Below are 24,593 nucleotides of genomic sequence, written 5' to 3'. Positions count from 1 at the left end.
TATTTTCCTCCATTTTCTTCTGGGGTTAAACCCAGTAAGGTCTGGAACGTGGGCTGCAGCTCAGGAAGAGCGCCACACCCAGGGAAGTTTTATGTACAGTCACAGTATGATTTCTTCATGTCTGAAGATACCATCAGGACCACCTATTGCAGGAGAAAATTAATCTTTTTAAGATTAATATGAAGGTCAGAATGTTCTTGCTGCTATACACCGAAACTAATGCATAACATTTTTAACACTGTGTTCATAAACGTTTGGGAGCTGCAGATATTTTAACAAAGCTGTTTAACCATATCATGGTTTAACCACAGCTGGCAACTAAGCACGACACAGCGGCCTGCTTACCTTCCGCCCCTCAGTGGGAAGGGGGAGAGAATCGGAAGGGTGAAAGTAAGAAAACTCATGGGTAGAGAAGAGTTTAATGATTGAAATAAAATAATACAGTTTAAAAATTGTAATGAAAACAACAAAACCAGGAAAAACAAGCGATGCAACAGCTCACCACCTGCCACCGGACGCCGCCAGTCCCTGAGCAGCAATCGCTGCCCCTGGCCAACTCCCCCCAGTTTATATACTGGGCATGATGTCACATGCTATGGAATATCCCTTTGGCCAGGTCAGCTGTCCTGGCTGTGCCCCCTCCCAGCTTCTTATGCACCTTCTCAGTAGCAGAGCACAGAGGCTGAAAAGTCCTTGACTTAGTATAAATGCTGCTTAGCAACAACTAAACCATCAGTGCGTTATCACATTATTCTCATGCTAAATCTAAAACACAGCACTAAGACCAGTTACTAGGAGGAAAATTAACTCTATCCCAGCTGGAACCAGGACAATCCAGTACACAGGGGAAATGAATGCTACAGAAACAAATATTAAATTGTGTTATGTTGCTGTGCAAACTGCTATTCCCCTTCGAGGCTAAAACTGGGGGTTATGCAGAACAAATTACTTGTTAACTCCCAATTTCAGTAATGGATTTCAGTGTCCCCCTGAACAGATTAGAAAGGTGAAACTAATACCACTATAAGGAGTAACTAAACTTGACAATCCAATAAATCAAACTGCTTCAGACAAAAAGCTTTGCGTTGCAAAAAGGAAATTATAATTAACAGTCAGATATGTGTTTCTACTGTCAGTTATTAACATATGTTTATTTAATATACCCGATAATGCACAGAAAACTGCAGCTATGGTAAAGCCAGGATTACACTGAGTTGACCCTTCTAGCGCTAAATGCAACACAGGCACTGGGATCATTACTGAGTAAACCAAATAAAGATATTTCTGAAGTTCACTTACAATATTTTGCCTTAAATAACCTTGATACACTGAACAAACAGATTTGCTACCAGGCTTTAAGTAGATGAACTAGGCTTCTACATAATTATCCAGAAGTGAAGCTTGCCTGCAATCACATTACTAAAATGCTCCACATATTCAGTCCACTACCTTATTATGAAAGTTAAAAATATGTAATATTTTTATTAGAAGACTCTGCTTGCTCACTGAGATTTCTCAGTAGAACACCAACGATATTTCAGAGCACAGCTACACTTCTGCATTATAATCACTTCAAATCACACACCTCGGGCAGGATTTAAGTCTTACAGCAGAACAAATCATGGTGTCATTCAGCATTCAGCAGCTTCGCTGATTAATCCCTTGTCATTGAGAGCTGTGTCTTCCCAACGCTAAAGAACTGCGAATTAGTGCTTAGCACAAGGAAATCCGGCGCCCAATACTAGAGGGTCATATTGTCTGTAAATCTAATCTGCAGCAAGAGATAATTATTTTTTTCTGTTTTAAAGTGATTTGTAGGACCTGCAACAGTATAAGTGACATTCAGATTTTACGAATCACACAGCAAGACTCCTACAGAAATAAATTATAATCTTTAATTTACAGAAAGGTTGGTGAAGTTGGTAACTTCAGAGCTCTACATAAATCCCTTGTAATAAGGTTGTTACCATTGCTAACAAGTAGTAAAAGGACTGAATCTAAATGAATACATCATCAACTTGTTTCAGAACTTTTTCAATATTTCGTGTATAAAACACGATACTGACTTCTGAATTAACTTAGAATGATTATTTATGCCTGACTTTATGGCTGGACGCCCACTGCAGACAGCGCCAGCGAGGCGCTGTGCCATTCGCCATGCCGAGAGCCAAGTGGGGAGCAGACAACAGCCCCCCAGCAGGCCTCTGCCACGCCGCCAGGCATAGAAAGAGCTTTTATAGAAACCCAAATGATTCACCTCTCAAAAATACTATCACTCCTGAGAAGGTTTCTGCAGCCCCTTCTTGCTTTCCACTTTCCCACCTCACTCACTGAAAGCTATTGAGACTGCAGAGCCCTACGAACGGCAACCGACCAACAGTTTCTGCTCTGAAGGTGGGGGCCTGCGGAGGTCTCAGCTGCTGGGGGTTTAACTCCTACAATACTCATGGTTTTCTTTTGCATGGCAGCAAGTCAAAAAGCTACATCTCTTACTCCTTTTCCTCCCCCTCGCTGTCCATCTATTCTGACTCTCTTCCCTCTCCCGTCTGGCCTACAACTAAAGCCTTCTGTGAACCACAACTACTCCCCAAGCCCTGCGAGCACCACGCAAGGACAAGTGTCACATTTCCCGTGCAGAAAAGCTGTCCATTTGCTTTGCTGCAAAATTTTCAACACTTCAGTCTTCCCAGACGTTTGCAGCCATCTGAGGAAAGCTGCTAGCAGAGCCGGGGTGTGGATGAAGGACAGGGCAGCATGGCTACTCGGTAGCTTCAACATTTCAGTCACAGTATGAAACAAAAGTTTCCCAAAAAGTGGCAAGCTTTATTTGTTCAAAGACCTAAACTATAGAGAGGTACAACACATCATGGTTTTATCAATACACTGCTACATAAAATATACATGTCAGTTAGGCACAGGTTTCTTCTGTTCACTACTTTCCATGCAGCTGGGTTCAAGAGTAAGGAAATCTGGCTCACTGTTAGGGAACAGCTGCCTCCCGAAATAAATTCTAACAGCTTAAGATATTTCTAATACAGGGCAGTATTGAGCAAGTTTAACTTCTGACATTTTATTTGTGACACTTTTTGAACAATATTGTCAATGGGAATTACAGGGGGTTTCAGCATTTGCCATACTTACTGATTGAACAATATCCTGGACCGCACTATGAACTTGAAGATATACTCCAAAGCTTTCATAGCTTTAAAGAGTTGATCAGTGATACCACACTTCTCAGCATTATCCACGTATGTTTTTAAAACTTTCGTCAATTTTCTGTTTAAATACAAAAATACATACAATTTACAAATATGCATGCAGAGAAGAATTTCAATTTTGAAAAGTTTAAAGAAAAATTAAGTGCCTAAGTAGTGCCCACCAAGTTACAAAATTAATTATGCAACTAATAAATTCATTATGTTCTTGGTTTTGCTGTTTAAGTAGCTGCAACCTATTCTTGAGAAAAAAGGAAACACAGACCATAAAAACATTCGACATAGAAGCAATACAGCAGATCCCATTAAGACTTATCTTCTGCTGGATATTTAGGGATACTCAGACTTCGGCTATTACAAGGATGCAACTACTAATAATAATCAAAATAATAATTACATTAAATACAAACACATTGTTCAAATTAAAACACACAGAATGGGAGTTTCTTCATTAAACAAGGCCTCCCCTTTACATAGCTGTCCCATGGATTTTGGGCTAGAATTTGTGAAATTTATTACTCAAAAATGTACGTAACACCAGCTGGAAATTCGCTTATTCCACATTTTAAAGTCTTTCAAACTTGAAAGTGAAAGAATTTTAAAAATAATATCATTTCAACTACCTCCCTTCCAATGAATTTAAATCACTATTTTAATGCAACTACAATCAATTCTATTTTAAATCATCCTAGCTACACCGTATGTTTCAACATTCACACCAGAAGTAAATAAATACAACATTACATAGCACTAATGGAAAATAGCATTGAGTTGACAAATATCTTGATATATGGGCATTTATCTCAATAGGAGTAAACTGCCGAAGAATTTCAAGTAACCACTTCGATATCGTCAATGCAACCTTTCTTTACTTAAACTTGTACAATAAAAGGCGGGGAGGGATCTGTCATGTCCACGGGTACAAGTCAAGCCAGAATTCACATCTTTCAGCATCCTCAAGCTTAAACCCGTCTCTGCCTCCCTGCATTTCAGGAAGGGAAGGATGCTCTCCATGCCTACCAGTGAAAGGGCCACTTTGAGCTCTTGCTAATAAAACCAGATGCTGGAGGATGCTTCACGCTTTACCCACTTCACATAAAGGCTGCAACAGTGATGTAGCTCAGTAAAGTGATTGTAATATCAAAGTTGTGACTAAAGGCCTAACTATTTCAAGATCAATGCTTCTCCAACATTTCCTGGTCACATGATAGAGACTGTGTAACAGCAAAGTGCAGAGCAGGTTTCCTGGTTGGCATTTGGTTTCCTCCCCGCACTACGAAGATATCCATTACGTGTTTTCCCTCCAACACTAATACTCTGAAGCAGCAGCAAAGGACACCAAATATAATGGACCTTTGGTTTTTTGTTCTTCACTGCTTCCTCCCCAAAGTGACAGTAACACAGATAATACAGGGTAGAGCATCAGTTTAGTGCACCAAACAACATATGTTTGAAGTGTAGACATGATTTCTCTCTTAAGTATGACTGAGAATTGCTTATGAATACTGTCCTTACAAAACAATTCTTGAAATCGTCAAATCATCCCTTCCTCAGTACAACAAAATCAAGACTTCCTCCTTGCAAATGACCAGAAGTTTTATTACTGTTACATCAAGAGAGAAAAACATACTAAAGACATACTATCTCCATCCTTCAAGAAGCTCCCACCCTCCCAAGCTCTATCGGCAAATTCCTAATCAAGCTACATAAACAAGTAACTGAATAAGATGATCTGGAAAAACTGTGCAAGCTACATTAGAAAAACTAATTTTTAAAACTTACGTGTAGGCTAACGTAGCACTGAAATGCTTCTTAATATAGGTTTCCAAGACAGGATTGAAATGTTGAAATTTTCTGTCAGCAATCAGTCCAATGATAAATACCTGAAAAAGGTAGCACAATTACTGCACGATCCTCAAAAAATCTTTAATCCTGTACATTCACTCACATTTATTTTCAGATAAGACACATTAATAACATTAAAAACACTGAGACTTTGGCTTTTGGTTATTGTCCCAATATATTAATATTCTCGTTTCCTGTGAGAACTTCCTGTTCATAATAGAAGTTTTCTGTTCCAAGCAGAAACTTCTGTTTCTGTCCTAAATTCTGCTCTTAATCCGCTACGTGACTGGACTTGATTGCTTCCATCTTTTCTGGGAGGATGACAGGATGTAATCCAACCCCCTTTTGATCAAGTCCAACTGAAAATTCAAATATAATAAAAACCTTCCATGCATTTTAAATTAAATAAATAACTAACAGCTAGTAAGATGCTTCGTTAACTTCATTCCAGCATTTACACCACGTTTGTTTTGTTTATTCATCGCTGCTGTACCTCCATTTTATTCCATCCACAACGTGAACTTACCAAAGCATCAAACACTAATGTGTCAAATGTCTCACTTTCCGAGTTCTCCATCATTATGTTAAAAAGCGCATCCAAAGTGTCTTGAAGAAACTGCAAATAAATACACAAATAATCACATTTTACAGGAAAAAAAGGAATTCAGATGTCACACAGGTTTCTACAGACGTACTTGCTTTCATTTATATATTTTACACAGTAATGACATTTTTTAAAAAGTTAGCTGAAAAAAGGGAAATGTAACATCATGGTTTTCAGCAAACTACTTTTTAGTAACAACAACTATCTATAGATCGTTATCACTCAAATAAAAACAAAAAAGGTCAGGAATCACACTTGGTAGACCTGAACAGTAAAAGTTTAATCTATTATAGTGAACGAACAGAAATATATTTCCAAATTCAGTTTCAACAGACAGTCCACAGGATCATGCAGGTTCTGAAAACTGATGTTTCAGAGCACAAACCAGACAAGCAACTCAGTCTCATGCCAAATAAATCACGTCACCCTCAGTGGTTTCGAGCTGAGCGATGAGAAGTGCACAGCATACTGCTTTGCAGGACTGCATAAACTCCGACTCACAATTTCAAATGAGAGCATACATGCAGGCATGGGAAACAGAGCACACAACCACCTGCCCCAGCCCAAAACCTACACGACTATCACTGTAACAGAGGAAGAGTCTTCACTAGCCAGTTGGCTGGACACCCTGATCTGTGCAACACGAAAGTAAAAGCAGATTAGCGTCAGGGGACCCAAGTTAAGCAGAGGGATGAAAGCTGTTTTATGCACGTATAATTACAGTATTCCTTGCCAGTGACAAGTCGTACATGCACGGACCAGAGATACTCATCAGTGCATTCAGTTTTATCAGCATGGGATTCTGTGCCTGAGCATTTTCTTCCACCAGATGACACAAAACCGACATGGGCTCCTCCAAGGCAGAATGAGGATGGATGGTGGCCTCAGTTTGTATTTGCTTGGGTTGAGAGAGAAGGGGTTCAACATGGATTGTTCCAGCAAGTCTGTCTCAAATGAAGTAAAAATGGGTTTTGTCTTGTAGACAAGGCAGAGTTGGGGAAAAACTTCTGACGAACAGAAGGGAATTGATTCCTGAGATTGCAATTACAAAGAGAAATTATATATGTCGTAGGAGAGATGGAGTAACTGCCTGACTCTCACCTTCCTCCCTTAAAAATTGCCATCTGTGCAATGAGTCTCCTTGGTCAAACATGATGCACTTGGGCTATCTACTAAATCCAGAGTTAAATCTCAGGAATTATCCTCCATTTAGCAGCTCACTAAGCTGAACGCCAAACTTGCTCAAAACAAGTGAATGTAGAGCCACAGTTTGTGCTACTAATATCTGAAGATGAAAAAACAGAAAAGCTAAAATGCTTGCAGCTGATTTTAGACTTCAGTTCTGGGGGAAATCCAGCTCATAGTTGACTTTCATTAGCAGACCTTCAGTAGTTTCAAGTCCGTTCCTGAGGACTTCCATGTAACAGCAAGAAGAATAGAGGATAGGTGTTTCTGTTGTATAAAGTGGCAGGAAAACATTTCTCGGGTTGGGAGCTAGTATTTCTAGACTATGAGTTTACATTCTCATATCCTACAGACTCTCTGCATAAATGGAGCCGGAGCCTCTGTTAAAGGGAGATAACATTTACAGTTCCATACACTATTGAAACAATCAATCACGGAACGAGTATCTTGGCTGATCTCTTCTTAGCGATAAATGAGCACCCGTAGGGAGAGGTATTTTACTGGAGTTTTTAAAAAATAGAAATAGCTTAACAGAAAATTTGAATATGTTTTATCAAATGCGCGCTTTTTGTAACATTCATAGCCTGTACCATGTATCGTGTTTAAAAACACGAACAACAAAAAAAAGCTGAAAGAATACAAAGGAACAGTTACAAACTAGGTATCATGAACGTGCGACACAGCAGTCTACGCAAAGATTTTTCTAAACACTGCTGTAACAGATGGATAATGTAAACAATAGTCTTCTAAAAAAAAGAATAAAAATGGTGAAATGAGCAGTATTAAACATTGGCTCTTCTGTCCTACACCACAGGGAGAAGGGAGCATGATTTTGGGGCAGTCCAGCCACACTGCAGGGAGGGGTGAGTGTGCGCCAGCTGGAGAACTCGCTCCGATATTCCTTTTACTCAAACCTCATCTGTGTTGCATTCTGGTGCTTCTAAAATCACCACTATCCATCAGGCAGTAATCTGCTGGACGCGCTCTGATGTCATTCGGAGAAGAGGGAAAATTACACATGACAGAACTGTGACACTGCTTGACAGAAGCAAGTATCAGTGTCAAGTTTTAGCTATCAAATGATCCACAACAAAATAGCAGCAGGTAGAACCTTCCTGAAAAACAAACCGTGTGAGATACTATTTTTACCCTACTTAATAAAAGGATAATATCAGCAGGCTCAGATGTTTTAAGTTACTTCAAGATGAGGCATTCATTATGCTTCTATTAACCAAATTAAAATCCACTGAAGTAAGAAAGCAACATTACAGGCCCTTGAGGGTCTTCTGTCCCCACTACATCTTTTGACATTCTTTTGGTTTTATCATTTATCTCACTCAATGAAGTCCCAACCTACTCTTTGCCACAGCTAAATCTGTCTTTATGTAGGTCTCTACCATCACTCGGTGGCCTTAGCAAATGTAAATAACTTCGCTCAGCTAATTATTTTCAGGAGAAAAGTTTTGTTTTTTTTTTTAAAAATATACCAGCATCACACAGTAGGATCGCATTCCACATCCATATATTAAAAATACATTTGCTGTCACCATGTAAGAATTCCAAGATGTTTTAACCTTGCATAGAAAAAATGCCCTTTGCCTTCATGTACCTGTATATAAAAATTCACTGAAGCGCTAAAAAAAACCACCCTACATTTTCAGAAATCTGCATTTTACATGCGTTTTACCAGCACTCAACACCTGAAATATTCTTTGAAGGCAGGGAGCAGGGCGTTAGCATCCTGAACGGTGAGAGATACCTGGTTACAATTTAATGTGCAAGTGAGTGCTGGGGGTGGCGGGGGTAGAAAGATATGAATACCTCAAAATATGGGATTCAGCAAAATTATGATACCAAATTTATTTTTAAAGAAAATTTGTTACCTTAACCACTTCACCACCATCCACTTTCATCAGCTGCTTCAAATTCTGCTGCAATAGGTTTGTGTTAGATCGCCATTTCAGAAGTCCCAAGAGATCAACTAGGAATAAGAAAACACAATTATATGATGCAGGGTATTTACTTTCACGCACACCCCATAACTATGTTCAGGACAAATCGGTTTACTTCGATTTCCACTGGACAACAACGTATTTCCAGTGTGCCTCTGACGCTGGAGGAGCCTAATACAATACTTCTGGCATGAAGGAACTCTGAAAGGCTTTCAAAAAAGCAGACTGCTTTTGAAATGTCAGCATTAAAATCCAGGCCAAGAAAGTCAGATCCCTCAGTTTTAATTTGTTGTACACAACAGTTATGCATTCAGAAAAAGATGCCAAAATGAAATTAGTCAGCCACCAACACAGTGATATCTACAGGGCCGTGACTCTTCCAGCTCTAATGTTTCTAGCTTCTTTGCTCTCACACAATAAACTGAAAATAAGGCACAACCAAAGGCAAACAGTTGTAAACAAAGCTAATTCAGCAGAAAGCTGTCGGCTTAATAACTCATAATGCCCAGAATTTCTTGGTTGCTTCCAAGTGATGGACAGCTAGGGTACAGATCAGATCATGAAACAACTGAAAATGGCCCTGTCCCCAAATTCTACATTCCGCTATTAAGACCGTGTCAGTTCAGCATTCGTTGGTAAATATGGGAATACAGAAGGCAAGCTTCTCTCTTTTATTAGTCATAAAGAGCCACAACACCATTTTTCAGCTTCCTTTATGGAAAACTTTGAGGCAACTCGCAATTGGGGTTCCCCTGTAAATAAGCACCCTAGCAAATATTAACCGCCGCACTGGAGCGCCAGTAGGTGAAACCCACCTTAGCATTTGTTGAGATGAGACCCGAATTGCCCACAAACCCAAAACCCCGAGCTGGTCCTGGCTTAGCCAAACGAGCACCAGGGGAAAATTCCTCCCTGCCCCATTAGAAGTCAGTTTTCAGCATAAAACAAACCATCCGTAAGCCATCCTCGGTAGAAGACCCCAAAAAGACATAAATAGGAGCTTTTAAAGACTGTCCACCTGCGGTTTAGGCACTGGATTACTACTGCGTATTACACACACACATCCCCCAATATGGTTAATATTATGTGAATTCTGCCCAATGTAACCCTTAGACAGTAAAGGGCAGACGGCTTCTCCCAATCAGTACCCCCTCACTTTATTCAAACTTTCAAAGTGACCAACAACATTTTTACCAAGGCATTTCCCCAAAATCTTTCATTCTAAGCACTAAATAAAATTACTTCTAGTGGAATGGACTCCCATTCTCCTTGGGATAGATTTCCCTCCGAGCAGCACTTAAACCAAGCCGCCTTATCACTGTTTTGGGAGAAGAAGTAAAGAGTGTTTTACTGTATTAAAGGTTTGAACAATCCAAGCCCTCCATTTTTAAAAATTTTTATTTTTTTAATATACCCTACAAGAAGTCTATAGGCTGAAACCAAAGTCTTAGAAACTCAACATTAACAGAAAAATTGCTTCTAGAAGAAAAGTAAAGATGCCTCCATGAGTTACCTGAAGCATTTCATGAATATGTTTGTATCAGCTTTCCATCACTGTATTTAGTTTCACTCTAACTTCTAAAAAGGCACCAGCTTGATAAAAGAAATGTTCTGAACAAAAGCCAGCCTACAGACTATCTCTGAATGGCACCACGTATTGCCCCAAGAAAAACAAACCCACGGGTACTTTCAGCGTGATGACACAGCAAGTGCTAGATGAATACACATACGTGAAAAGAAGATGTCAATGCAGTCCAACTACCAGAAAGAAAAAAATAAGTTATGTGCATTCACTCTCTTACTGCAAGCATTAACCCCAGCAAAGTACCAGTCGGTCAGTTAATCCTACTCTTTTTATAGGTCTAGGGGTAAAAAAATACAGGCAGTAGAATAGGATAAGAATGTAATACAGTATTTTAGCCTACAATAAATAGTAATTACTGTAGTCAGCCTAGGTCAAGTCAAATTCATGTGAACGGAAAATATCAGAAGACAGAATGAGGATTTTCAATTGCAAAGGGTTAGAACAAACCTTCAGCCCGCCAAGTAGCCAACAGCAACTTTATTTGCGTGAGTGTAATTTATGATTATATTGACGACATATGAAGATTTTCTTATGCATCTTATTTAGCAACTGGAAGCAAATGGTTCAACCTCCTGGTTATAGACTTTCCTTGACCTCATCTATGCAAAGGCTTCCCTATAGAGACACTCAAACTTTTCTCAAATCCCAGTCACTGAATTGAAGTTACATAGTATTTCCACTCTAATTAAATTTCCGTATGTTCTCTGAAATAATCTTCCCTCTTGACTTTAAGTATTTGATTTTCCACTTTTTATGACTTGTTTTAGTTTAATCCTGTATTCACATCTTCATTTTCATGCCACTATAGCACCTGAACTTGTCAGATCATTTGGATTGGATTTTTAATTTTAATTATCATTTGTGCAGAGTGACTAAGTAAAATTCCTCTCAGCTGTTTTCTGAAAGCCTAGCCTCCTTGGTTTCTGAAGTCTTGACTCCAGATCAGTAACAGTCACTATTGTCTAGAGGTTTGAGTCCTTCATGCGGAGAAGAAAACATAGAAATACTTTCAATAAGTCGTACAGATACCCTGGATGCTTCACAGCAGCAAACACACAGGCAGAATACTAGGCAGCTCTCTGGCTACTGGAAATCAGAAAAGTTTTCCAGCAAGCCCCTTAATGCAGTTTCAGCTCTATACCCATCACTCTGATAATAAAAGGACATCCATCTTGATGGCCCTCTAAGAGACACTGTAAGATTTACTGCACTGGTAAGATTTACTATCCACAGGCAGTCTTCACGTGCACATTGCTTTTGAAGCCATTCTGCCCCTCCTTCTGTGTTTCCTGGTACCTCCAGCTTCTAGCTCACAGAAAAAGAATATTCAAATACCAAAACTGCCTTGCCTAAGCAGGAGAAAACAAGACACCAGTTTGTCATAGCTCAACAGGCTGCTGAGAAGGAAAACAAAAATCAACACATAACCCTGACTCGGACACGACATCAGGAACGGATTCAAAACAGACCTTGCTAACCACCTACCCTAAGAACAGAAGGCCCACCATTTCCCACCCCACAGAGATCTACTGACATGCTGTCAGCTGCAGGCAGATATAAGGGATCACATTTCTCCTTTTGACCTTAAAAACAAACCCAAACAAAAAAAATTAAAAAATAACAAAGAAGAAAAAAAAAAACCAAACCCAAGCCCCCACAAACTTGGGGTGCCTGCTGATGCATTCAATGCTCCACAACAGCTGCGGCTGTGAGGTATCACAGAGTCAAGCAGCCCCCAGAGAAGGTGGGGACCCAGTGCCACTCTGCCTGTTAACACGTCAGGTGACAGCGGCGCTGTCAGTCATGACCTCACACACACCTCCCTCTCTCTCTCGTTTGATAGTTTCATATCAATTCTTAAATTCCAGAGTTTTAATACAGAAGCTCTATTTCATCACACAAAAATGCACTTGATGTTTATGTCAAAGTGTTTCTTCGGCCCATAAAGGACATATTTGTTACCGAAAGTCCTGAGAGCAGAATAAAATAAAGGCATGCACCGCCACAGTCCTGTGGGTATGGGAGGAAGAACATTCTCTTCTGCCTCACACAGCAAAGGAGGAGAACCTGGCCAAGAGGCAAAGTGATGATGAACAGCAACCTCTGATGTCTCCAAGACATGATCTTCAAATTGATTCCTGAGGAGTTTGGGGGTTTTTTTGCTTCTTTTCACATGGTCCTCCTCTTTGGCTTACAGTGCTACTCTTCTTCAAAATTAAATGCAAATCCTAAGAGGCCAGGAAATGCATTGCTTTAACATATTCTGCCAAATATCCCAACTGCTCAAATGTTAACTAAGTAGATACTTCCTACTATCACTTTCTCTCAAAGGAAATAGCTGAAGTCTTACCAGTGGCCAAGTTTGCCGTTATGGAGACTTTTCAGATGCTGACATCAATTCCTAACAGAAAAGTAACATCAATAACTTGCAGTTCATAGAGAACTGAAGTCAAGTGAGCGTTCAAAGAGCTTATATACAAGACAAGATGTCTGCAACATCAAACACAATGCAGAAGGAGCCAGATGATTTATTAACATACTTTCAGAATTACTAAAAATAAGTCTTAAAGCCAATTACAAATGGAGGGTGACAAAAGAACTATTATAGATGACCAAAAGGAGAAAATTATATTTTGGCTCAACATTTTGGTAAATGAGGGTAATTACAGATTTTTTACTTACTTATTTCTAATAAAGTGAAAGGAAGAATATCAAGCAACAATTTTACGGAAGTTAAAATCAGTTTCAGAAACTATAATCTGAACAGCGCTGCCGATCTTTGGATGAAAAATGATACATGGAGGAGGAATTTAGTGATGAATTTTGGGTTTGGTTGGGTTTTTTTTTCCCCCCTAAATTGCTTAAGGATACATGGTGATCTTGTTTAATGATGTCAAAATACTTTGAAGAAAGAGAAAAGGCTTTAGCAACTTTGAAAAAGTTTCTCAGACAACATAATTACAGTAACATTAAAAATCAAAAGTTCAAAGCAAGCTATACGTACATTAAGCATGAAACAATGCTCAGTCTTAATTGTAATAATAGTTCTGCGAAAGCAACGCCAATATTGATCACTGTGAAATACCTTACTAACAAGCACTAGGAAAGACTGAGGGGAAAAAAAAAAACCCACATTAATCATATCATAAACAAAAGCAGCTCACTTCCACGCCCTGGTTTCTGCGCTCTACGAAACCTCAAAACCACTGTGTTACTGTTGAGCTACGACCCCATTTTTGCTATGAAGTTCCAGTATAATTTCCGATTTTTTTCTAAACACCCTCTTAGGCTACAAGACTGCCAGACTGCAGTGAATCCGATGTGCTCTGAATACGAAACACCCAGGATGTGCTGTAACAGAGATGCCACTGAAAAACGCTGCAATAAAATGGTGAGTTGACTACGAAGTCATACCAGAGTAGTAACTTTCCCCCTGGACAGAGGAGAACTCATCAGTGTGACAATCCAATCATTATTCCCACTCACCCCCCGTCCCAAGCCCTCCTCATCCACAACCTCAAACTCCCGACAGAACTATCCGAACTAAGCCCTCCCGCCTCGTGAGTCATGAAGGAATGATCCCTTTCCCTGGCATGACTCACTCACATCTCAATGACCCACCCACACTCCCCAGTCCGCTCCTGGTGCGGCAAAGAGAACAAGGGACCGCTCCATGGCAACGAAGCACAAAATCACAGAGAGGGTGCAGGCTGGAAATGTGAAATATTTGCCTTGATGGCTGCCATCAGCTCTGCTTTCCACAGCCTTCGGATGCAGTCAGCCAGCTGACAAACACACATGAAAGATGTATATAAGGCAAGTTTTAAAAGGAACAAAATATGCCAACTGCATTCCTGGTACTCCGTGTTTGTGTGAGGATGTGTGAACACGAGAGTGACCTCCATGCAACACGTTCTCATGCTCGCACCAGAAAATATCAGGGCTTTCTTCAGGCATAAGATAAGGATATTGCACCTTGGGAAAAACATAAAACACTGTATTTGGGAGCAGAGCCATGATATTACCTACTCTTGAAAGCAAACTCATCCTCTTCCTTAGTGCTGTTATTCATACCCACAGAGAAGTAAAATGCCGCAGAGCCTGTTTTCAGTATACTTCACTATAAAAGCCTCAGCTGTATGGGAAACAACGGTCCTATTCCCATTTACCTTGGATTCTTCCATTTTCTGAGAGACATGTACTGCTCTAAAGCAAAACAAAGCCCGCGGGCAGCGAGAAGGCTGGACAGTACGCACGCTCAGTAGATGCTTTTGCCACATCCAGCCAATTTAATCCAAGGCTGTGGGGCAAAGAACCCACCATCCATTCACAGAGGAAGGGGGACAGAGAAGGCGGGAAAGTCAGTACATACAGCCCCACTCCAACTGTGAGGAGCAGAAGCTCCAGCGGTTCCATGAACTTACCATTCTGGGTAAGTTTGGTTGAACAAACTAGAGTAGAAATCTGAAAAGAGTCTTTGCTGATGGTGCAGCTTCCGAGGTTCTGCATGCTCTTCCCTGTTGCAGAGTGTCCCTTTTCCTCCAATTCTATTTTAGTGGATGGCAGACTTAAGTATGTTGAGGCATCCTCCAGCTTCTTTGCTTCTGCCTACAGAAGTGTTTTAAATACAATGTGCAACAATTATAATTAGTAAAAACCTCTGGTAATAATCATCTTTTATTATTTACACTGGATTTTCTTAGGTTGTCACCAGCAATTGAGCTATCCAATGGATCTTTAACAGGAGTAATTTAGCACTAACGTGCCTACAGGTTAGAGCCAAGATGTGATATTTAAAGGGCTAGAGAAGTAGCTTTCCCCAGTCATGAAAACACACATAAGACTCAATAACAAGCACCTTAAAAATTAAAACATGCCCAGTAAAACATACTCCAGGTTTAACAATTAATCTGTCAAATATGCCAATTGCACAGTACTTACTATTCAGTTGCTTGATCTAACACAGTCTATAACATACTTTTGTGTGCAATTCTGAAACAATAATTCACTAAAAGTCAGTAGTAGGCACGCTGAGCTAGCTACTATGGAAAGACTAAAGTATCTCAAAATTTTACCTTGTAAACTATAAGGTCATGTTCTCCATCTCTCAAAGTGGTTCCATCATATCTCATGAGCTTCACAAATGCTAGGGCAAATATCTTCTCAGATTTATCTTTGGCTGTTACAAAACAAAAACAAAAAAGCATAATTAAGTATTTGATACTAGTACAGACAGTCCGCCTAATCTCAAAAACATGGATAACCTATAAATGAATGACTATAGTATTCTCAGTTGGAGAAAAGGTACAAGAAATTGGAGAGTCTTCTAAACTCAAGACAGAACCAAAAATGAGAGAAATAAATGCTTACACGGCAACAGTAACTAGATGCTTAATATTTCTATATTCTGTGTATCCATTTAAAAAGCTGAATTAAGGCAACTTTTTACAAACAAAACAGAAATTTGATGCATTTATCACGGTCAGGTTTTTCAGAGTTAGAAGAACAGCAGTGCTTGGGAACTAGAATAACGATTTAAAGACCAGCACTGAGGATCTCATCAGGACTCTATAATTTATAGGGGGAATATTAGAAACAAAAGAGAAATTGGATACATAACTCAGGTGAAGTGCTTAAGTTTCTGAGAATTCACCCACTCTACAACTAATATGAACTAGAAAATGCAGGGAGTTTTCTCTCATTGTGCAAAATCTATTATCAAAAGTTAAGTAAAACCAAAGCAATGGGGCAAGTAGAAATTACAAAGTCATTAAGAAGCAAAGCCAGAAGGGAAGTGCAGTCAACCTGAGATAGCCCAAGCAGCCTGTGGGAAAGCCCTGCAGCCCTAAGGCACAGCCTCTAATTAATATTTAAACCACGGCCAGCTTAAAATTTTTGAGTCATCATAAAAATATTTCTGACCCTAGCAATTCTGTAGTGCACAGAATTTTGTAAAAATGCAGTGCAAATCATAATTTTGATGCTAACGACACTAATTTTCTACATATTGTTTTCATTAGCAAGTATCATTATCTAAACTAAGTAAATCTTTTATTAATGACCAATTTGCAAAATATACAGCTGCAATTAAATAACTGCTCCGGGGTAACGTACTGCACATTACACAGATAAGTATACATGAAGAGTACTACAAGTCTTAAAATGCATCCAGTGGACACTACCTGATCAACGCTTTTGGCTGCACATTTTTTTCTACAGCAAAAATGTTTTGCTGCAGCTTTTGAAAGGCTCTCCTACCAAGCAAGACAGCCCCTGTGATCACTATATGGCATGAATTATATGGAATGATCACAACCCAGGCAAACCCCCAAACTTTACTACGAAACAACTGTTGACAAATGGAAGATGTGTAGCTGTCTTGAGCTGATCCTCAACAGCATAAAGCACCTCAGCTGCCAGCAACGTTACAGGAAAGCTGAGGAAATCCACAAGCTCTTAAATATCTTCTAGGCCAAAAGTACTTCAATACAACCACAAGCCAGCCTGAGAACCAGAAGCGGAAACCAAGTTTCTTAATAGCTAAGTCTTCAATTACTGATGCTAGGCCCACTGTCAACTCTTTCACATCCCTGTTTCACATGTGGGGTAGTTAAGTATCTTTACAACTCCCTACCCACCCACCTCTAAGACACACAACACCTTTCACTTGCTAAATTAAAGCTTTATTCACTAGTCCTTTTATTTGACTTGGAGAAGTAACTAGGCAGGAAAGGAAAACCTTGATGTTGGTAGGTAAAAGCGAGGAAGATGTAAAGGGAAAAAGCAGCTGTGATGCTAACATAAAATAAGCAGGCATAAAACTTATCCTTGCACTAAAAGCTATTACAGCAGTCGATTACAGATTAGGAACGTTATGCCTGTTTCAGCAGATTTTGGCACGAGACACTGACAAGAACCATAATGAAAAGGCTGAGTTACTCACAGTCCTGTGATGATCTATGACGGAACGTGAACCTTAAATGACTGCGGTTCACATCTTCAATGGGGATTGCGACCTTCACGTATTGGGAAAGAGGACGGAGAAAGGAAACAGTCAGTACAGTATCTTCAGACATCATCAACCACTACCAAATCTCATCTAGGCATCTTTCAACAATGTGTTTAGCTCTTCCAAGAAGATTATTGTTAAGTACCAGGTTTATTTTGCCAAAGGTCATAGATTCGCCAGGAAAATCAGGAATCCTTGCACCAAGAAAGAGAGGAGGAATGAAGCAAGCCTTTTAAGTTACCCGACAAGACCTGCAACTTCAGATGTCGGGCTGTAAGCTCAGAGCCTCTCCTACCACTCCCCCTGGCTCAGGAATGAGCCCCTCTTGCATTTGACTGGTAGAGGTGAACTTGATTGCCAACAGCAACAAAGCAAAAATTCTTAATTTATCCATTATCTATGCAACACTTGTACTCCACATACTATTGGTGTATGTGCAGAGATGTAACCAATGCTCTTCTCCCCCAGTATTTTCGCTAGGGCCGTCGTATTTTCTTAATCGCAGCCACGTTCAGGCTCTGTGCTGTACATTGGCCCCCCACACCATGTCTAGGTTTCTGCCATTTCTGTCTACAGATGCAACAAGAGCACCTCTGAACTAAAAGCAACGGTGCGGGGAGCAGCTGAGAGTCCCTTCCCAGTACACATATACTGCTCCCACTCACTACGGCTAGACAGAATATATTTTGTAAAACTAACATTGGCCTCCTCTGTAATATTAAAACTTGGCACGTAAGCTAAAATGTTATTAGCCAAGCAAATTCAGCAAGCTTAAAGCACAATCAGCCTGATCCCAAAACACTGATGAGTTCAACACCACGGCAGTTATGTTTTAACCTTAATATCCCGCTTCTCTAGGTCAGCTTTGTGGAAATAGAGTGAACCATTCCTAAACAGATGCTGGAGTGCCCCTGTAACAGTCGACTTAACCAAAAGGATGAAATTAAACACATTATGCAATAAAAGTCACATCTATTTTCCAGCAGTCTCCAAAAGCCTTCCATAGTTGAGCTATTCCTTTTGTCCTACTAAACGCCATCACAAGCATTCCGCTTCCCTAGATTTTTTTCCTCAAGGCTTTCCACTGAAACCAGTATTAATTGCCTATTAACCCACACAGAGGAAGTTATTGTAACAGTTTATATACCTTTACAGTCTCAAACCAGCGAGGCTGCTTTACTTGGTAATATATTACTGACTTGTACTCTGAGATGGCTTCATCCCCAGCGCCAGGAAAAATAACACTCTTGAAAACACAAACAGAAGAGAAAATGTTTATGTCTTTTCTTAAACTCCACTTTCTTATTCAAATAAACAAAAAAAATAGTCAAGTTGGTCAAAATGAGACAGAACGGCTCATGCTCAGAGCCCCTCATGAAATTAGTATCAAAGTGCATGCACTGATATGGCAAGATGTATTTAGTTATGAAACAGAAAATTTAGTTGTAAATGAAAACAGGGACTGAAATTGACAAATACAGAAAAAGATGTTGAAAAGGCTTAAACATATGTATCAAAATAAAAACCCCAGATGTTAAATACCTCTAATCTTTTGCCGTCTTCATCATAAACAGACACTGTAACTTCCACATTCTTCGCTGTTGTTTTACTGCCTTTGTCAAAATCTCCCTGAACCAGGGTTACGTAGATGTCATTACGAACATCGCCTGAAAGAAAGAGCAAAGCACAAAGCGCTCAGCAATTTCCACGGTATACCTTGAGTTGTGAAACCAATGACGCATGGAAACAACGGCCAACACAGTTCAGTAGCAGCAACCATACACGTACATGGCAAAACATTTAAAAGCTACGGTATCTTGAACATTCAAAACTAGTAGTACTGAAAGCAGCTGTTTTGCTAAAACTGTGATAAGACTTCTAAAGCCTGAACTATCAACTCACAGTGCAGCAAGCTGAATCTAACAAACAACAAAAAAAAATCACGTTATTTTTGGACTGAAAGAATACCAGCTCGTCACTAAGAGCATGTACCGTATCACTCACAACACACCTCAGTTTCTTTTTTTCCTTATTATTTTGAAAGGATGAATTTCAACACAGTCATTAATTTATCCCATACACAGATATTTTGCAATTTAAAAATATTTAAACAGCCTACAGAGGTCTGTTTAACTTGTTTCATCAGGAAGTGGTTTGATGTTCTTTGCTGGCTTGGGGGTTGCAGGGGAGGGCCGTATTTAGCTTTATGTCTTGAAAAGGTCTTCGGTTACACCCCAATTCAACTGAAATTTTGAAAATGAATTGTGGAAACAGGGGTTTTCCAATAACTTCATGCGGCAGATGGTTTATGTGCCAACATACGATCGTAACATGCAGAGGTGCTGAGGCACTTACACCGGGGGGTGTGTGTATATATATATGTGACAGATGGATATACATATCAATGTATAACCGATAAATGCACTGTCAGCAACCACAGAGAGCGCTAGAACTGGGATATCTAATGGATCCTCCAGAGCCCATCAATCTGAAAAGGACAGCAGAGGGTTTTTTCTGTGGTCTGTTGCTTATGGCAATTTTTATTTTAAGAAGCACCACCGTTTTGGGGTTGTTTCCTTTTTTGCAAGCACCAGAATTGAACATCCATGGAGTGTACGTATTGAAAAAAGACAATATGGCTTTCCTTCAAATACATTATCCAAATCTAGGACAAGCCCTAAGAGACTTGCATCTCTTTAAATCAAGCCTGTTCCTCTAAAAAAATCTTTCTGGTTCAGATTCATCACATGATATAAGTTTTACATATGCCCTTGCTAGGGAGAGGATATGAAGCATTTCCTTTATATATATTTTTCTTCACTAGAGAATTTCCACTGTCACTGTGATAGCACATCTTTTTGGGGGGTTGCTAGTTCTATTTATGCCAAACATGTGGCAGGTATTACCAAAATATTGTACATTTATTTTAAATGAAACAAAATCCTTTGACAATCCATTATTTCTAATGTAAACCATAGCTCAAATTAATTTTCCGCCCCCCAGGCCTCCATACATACAGCTATTTAAAGAAAGTTAAAATATAATCAAGCAGTGCTCGTTCACACAATGGCTTACCAGGCATAATAATCTCAGGAAACCCCATTTTTCGAGCCACGGCCGTTGACCTATCCACTAAGTGTGGAAACTCTTTCCTAATCTGATGAATATCTCCTGGAAGAAGTTTCAAAGTCACCCACAAACCTGTTGTGTAAAAACCACAATTATTAAACTGGTGGTTTTTTCTAGTCACTCAAGATTTCTTTTTACACATTCTAAAAATGAAGGAACATACAGTAAAGTAACTGCTCTTCATTTACAAAAAAATACACTTTACTAAGTATTTTAAAACACTCAGAAAACCCCACCACTTCAAGCGGAAACGTGAGTACAGCACACAAATATGTCTGACTAGCTCAGACTTTCTGGAAAACTGTATAAAATCCTCACCTGGAAGCTGACTGGCTAATAAAAAAACCTGAGAAACTGGAAATCCATGCAAGATAAGGATTCAGGCCTTTGCATTGGGCACTTTGCAGCCATACCATCTAGAAGGCGTCTCCGTAGGGAGGAGTTAGGGAGATGCTTGAAAGCAGATGCATACAGCTTCCCATACACAGGCTTACCAAAGCCGCAAATTTTATTCACAGTCTAAATGTTTCAACAGAACAGGTGTCCATTCAGAAGAAAAACAGATTAGCAGCACCGTACAACATAAACGGGAGCAGGAAACCCTTGGTTATCAGCTGGACCCACTGAAGTCTGAGCTGTGAAGACGGAAGCAAGCCTACTGTGCCCTTGGCACGAAGCTGGAGGGACCCCAGGAGAATCCCTCCTCCTCGTGGAACTTTGAGAACTAGACTTCTCTAATCACTGAAGCCTTCCACAAAGCGTCTCGTGGAAATACAGTTATTAAGCCATTAGCAGAACTGCCTCAAGCTTTCACCTCTCCTTTGAACTCTCATAATTTCTTTCTAATGAAATGTTTATCTTCCACAAGAAGAAAGAGGAATGACAACATTGATCTGAACGGAAATTAAGTATTACAACCAACTAATACCAAGACGCCAACAAGGAGAGCACCAAAAGCAGATACATACCCCAGATTGATTCATCACCCCCATAAGCTGATTCTACTGCACTGAGAACAAAGAAATCTACAGCATCAGCTTTACACAGTTGCCATTTTTCCCTTCAGTAGCAGAAGGAACCACCAAAAAGCCGCTGCTTGCCAACTAACATCAGGCACACTTGTTATAGGAAAAAGAAAGATACCAAAGCAGGGAGGGGGAAGGAAAGAAAGCTTACACACTTGCTAAAGTGACTGGCAATCAAGTTTAAGCACAAAATAATTACAGCAGCAATTTGCAGAAGAAAATCCTAAAATTAAAATCTATGAAAAATACCCCAAAAATATTCATCTATAAAACAAATTGTGGGTTATCCTGTTACACACACAATTAACTATGCGTTCATGTTGTATGTATTTGGCAGCTAGCTTTCTTTTCTATTAAAATCTCTTACAAAAGGCTCTATGCTGACTTGTTGCCAGAGATGGTTCTAACAGCTGCTATTTCATTAAACAGTAACTGTACCTACACGGGCTGGCTAAGCATAAACTCTTAATCCTTCTCTGTTTGCTTGGGCACCCCTTTCTTAGGGAAAGAATCTGAAATTAATCAAAGCAGCTGAAATGATTCCTCCTTTCCAATACACACTGGCCACAGGTGAAAACAGGGGGGGAAAGCAGATCTAAGTTTTCTTCCTTAGTTAGTGGATATTTTTAAAAGTTTGTTTGGATTTTATTTGATACTTACTCATTTAAGAAAAAAAAAAAACAGCAAAAACCATGTTATTTTCCCTATGTCTTCTGTTCGGATACCCCCTACATGTGATACGGATATACATGTACATAGTGTCAGGTGCTACTAATCCAGACCCCCCTCACCCAGAAAAATGAAGCCAGTACAGTAATTACCGCTTTAAAAGTGAATTGTGTGGTGGTTGACACATTACTATCATTAAGTGTTGCATTTAAAAAATAAGGGAAAAAAACCACAAAAAAAATTAAACCCAAACCGCCAGATTTTGGAAGCAAACTCAGTTTCATGTCAGCAGAGCGGAGGCTGAGTGATGGACAGTGACACGAGCAGCCCGTAGGAGGAGGTATCAGCGGGGTTGCCTCGCTCTGGCTCCGTCCTTACCGCCTCCGAGCTCAGGCACATACGGTGCTGGCGGGAGCAATGCCCTGGTCTTCTTGAGAGGGAGGCAAATGCTACGAGCACAGCTGTGAAGCGGGAAAATAAGGCGAAGGAAGAGAATATTCCTTCCTTCAAGACAAGGAGGGTAAAGTCCACAGATCAAGGGCACGAGAGCTGACTCCGAGTCATCGTTTCCAGTACAGAAATATAAAGATGTCCAAGCGATGGACAACGCAGAGGAAGGACAGACAACCTGCAGAGTTCACACGGAGCAGGAGGAAAGGTGCAGGGCTGGGGGGAATAGCAGAATGAGCCCTGAGGGATGGGGAAGAGTGGGAACAAACTGTGCAAACGTATTTTCTGTTACGAAATGGCACTGAACAAGTGAAGGTAATATTATGCACCCTTGATTCCAAAAATAAAATCACACGTTGCAAAATCAAGCGACGAGCAGTTTTAGGTACACCGGTGTATATAAAGAACAGTACATACCCTGACCCTTGTGGTTAACTTCTTTAGCAGCAATCACTTTGTTTATAACAGTCTGAAGGAAATCATTCTCCCCTGCCACCCTGGGTGAAAAACGGGATGATATGTTCAGCTGCTTGTGTCGAATGGCGTCATCCAACGCTAGCCTGGAGGATGCACATGACGACCAACACCAGGAAACAAAGGGTCACAGAAAACCAGAAGTCACAGTAACAAGGGAACACAAAAGATCATATCACAGTTGTGACAAAGAGTATTTATTAGTCAACGCACGACAAAGGACAGGAAAGGTAACAAGAAAGACAGAGGAAGATCATTAATCAGAAGAATGCTGATCTACCACAGAGAAGTACAGCACGCTTGCGTTGGTACTTCTCCCTTCAGAGACATGCATGCACAGGCCCCAGTAACACCTTGTGAAGACAGGAAGGATGGCTCCCACCTGAGAAACCCCTGTTAAGCCATGAAAACCTGTACAGGCATTGTTCGCTTTAAAATATATATATATATATATATTAATCGGACTGGCCCCGCAACACCTCCAGGGTCACTCCTGCCAGCGTGCAGGTTAAGCAGCAGCACATACTGTCTTAAGGAAAAGCTACCGTGAATCTCACAGAAATGGCACAGGAGAAGAAAAAGCAGATAATCCAAACGTTCTGTTAAACTTGATGAATATATGAAAAGATGGAAACTATAAATAAACAGCAGCATTAAGTGTCATTTAAGTAATCTTGCCAAGTGCTTTTGACAGCCATTGTGTTGGTGGCTAGTGAATGAATACAAACAAAGGTATGAAAACAGAATTGCATGTGGTACAACAGAAGCAAAGCATGGAATGAGAAGAAAAATGTGGCTCATATATACAGCCTAAGTCTATGTTGGAAATCACGACACCAGTATTCATTGTGTGTTTTCACACTACTCGAATTCTTTTGAATATACTTTCTCAGAAGAATGTTTTAAATTAGCACAGGGGGAAAAAAAAAAAAATGACACTGTACATCATCTCAAAAAGCTGATTTTATAAATAAGTGTTAATGAAGCATAAAACTAGATGTTCCATTAGCATCCAGTTTGATACAGAGAGATTCATTTTCATTGCATACTTCCACACTCCCTAAAAAACAAGCTTGCCATTGTTTACCACAGAACAAACATACCATGAACACGCTCTTCCCTAAAAATCCCTGTTTTCCTTCAAAAATGGAATCGTACTTCCAATTTTCACAATAACACCCTCTATACCAGTCCAGAGACACTGCTGCATGCAGACGAAACGGTTTCAGACAGAGGCTTACACCTGCTCGGCTCCCTGCAGCACCTGCAGACCTTGCAATGCTCTCAATAACCCTCCATCTTCAAACCACAAAGGCTTCCTGAATTAAACCTATTTTCTAAAATAAAGTTAATTTGAGATTATATCATTTCAAGCTTTTCTTTTTTAATATTATTAAAATCCCTCTGAATATCCATTAGTATATTAATCGAGAAATTTAGCTAACCTAACT

General features: G+C 39.9%; 1 protein-coding gene across 2 annotated transcripts in view; it reads right to left on the bottom strand.

Annotated features, from left to right (window-relative positions):
- DOCK1 (dedicator of cytokinesis 1) overlaps nt 1–24,593 on the bottom strand; it is a 316,638-nt gene that overhangs the window by 247,045 nt on the left and 45,000 nt on the right. Inside the window, exons 12-22 of one of the 2 annotated variants that reach the window (XM_064464378.1) lie at nt 23,086–23,228; nt 20,471–20,596; nt 18,938–19,062; nt 18,543–18,641; nt 17,330–17,402; nt 15,462–15,565; nt 14,811–14,994; nt 8,733–8,830; nt 5,587–5,676; nt 4,998–5,098; nt 3,142–3,276 (exon numbers count right to left, since the gene is read on the bottom strand). In XM_064464378.1, coding sequence (XP_064320448.1) covers nt 3,142–3,276; nt 4,998–5,098; nt 5,587–5,676; nt 8,733–8,830; nt 14,811–14,994; nt 15,462–15,565; nt 17,330–17,402; nt 18,543–18,641; nt 18,938–19,062; nt 20,471–20,596; nt 23,086–23,228 — 1,278 coding nt within the window. The remainder of the gene's footprint in view (nt 1–3,141; nt 3,277–4,997; nt 5,099–5,586; nt 5,677–8,732; nt 8,831–14,810; nt 14,995–15,461; nt 15,566–17,329; nt 17,403–18,542; nt 18,642–18,937; nt 19,063–20,470; nt 20,597–23,085; nt 23,229–24,593) is intronic. The other variant, XM_064464379.1, reaches the window with a different exon arrangement.

The sequence above is a fragment of the Phalacrocorax carbo genome, chromosome 12, assembly GCF_963921805.1.
Source record: "Phalacrocorax carbo chromosome 12, bPhaCar2.1, whole genome shotgun sequence".
NCBI lineage: Eukaryota > Metazoa > Chordata > Aves > Suliformes > Phalacrocoracidae > Phalacrocorax > Phalacrocorax carbo.
Note: the sequence above shows the minus strand (reverse complement) of the source record. Positions and strands in the feature narration are given on the sequence as shown.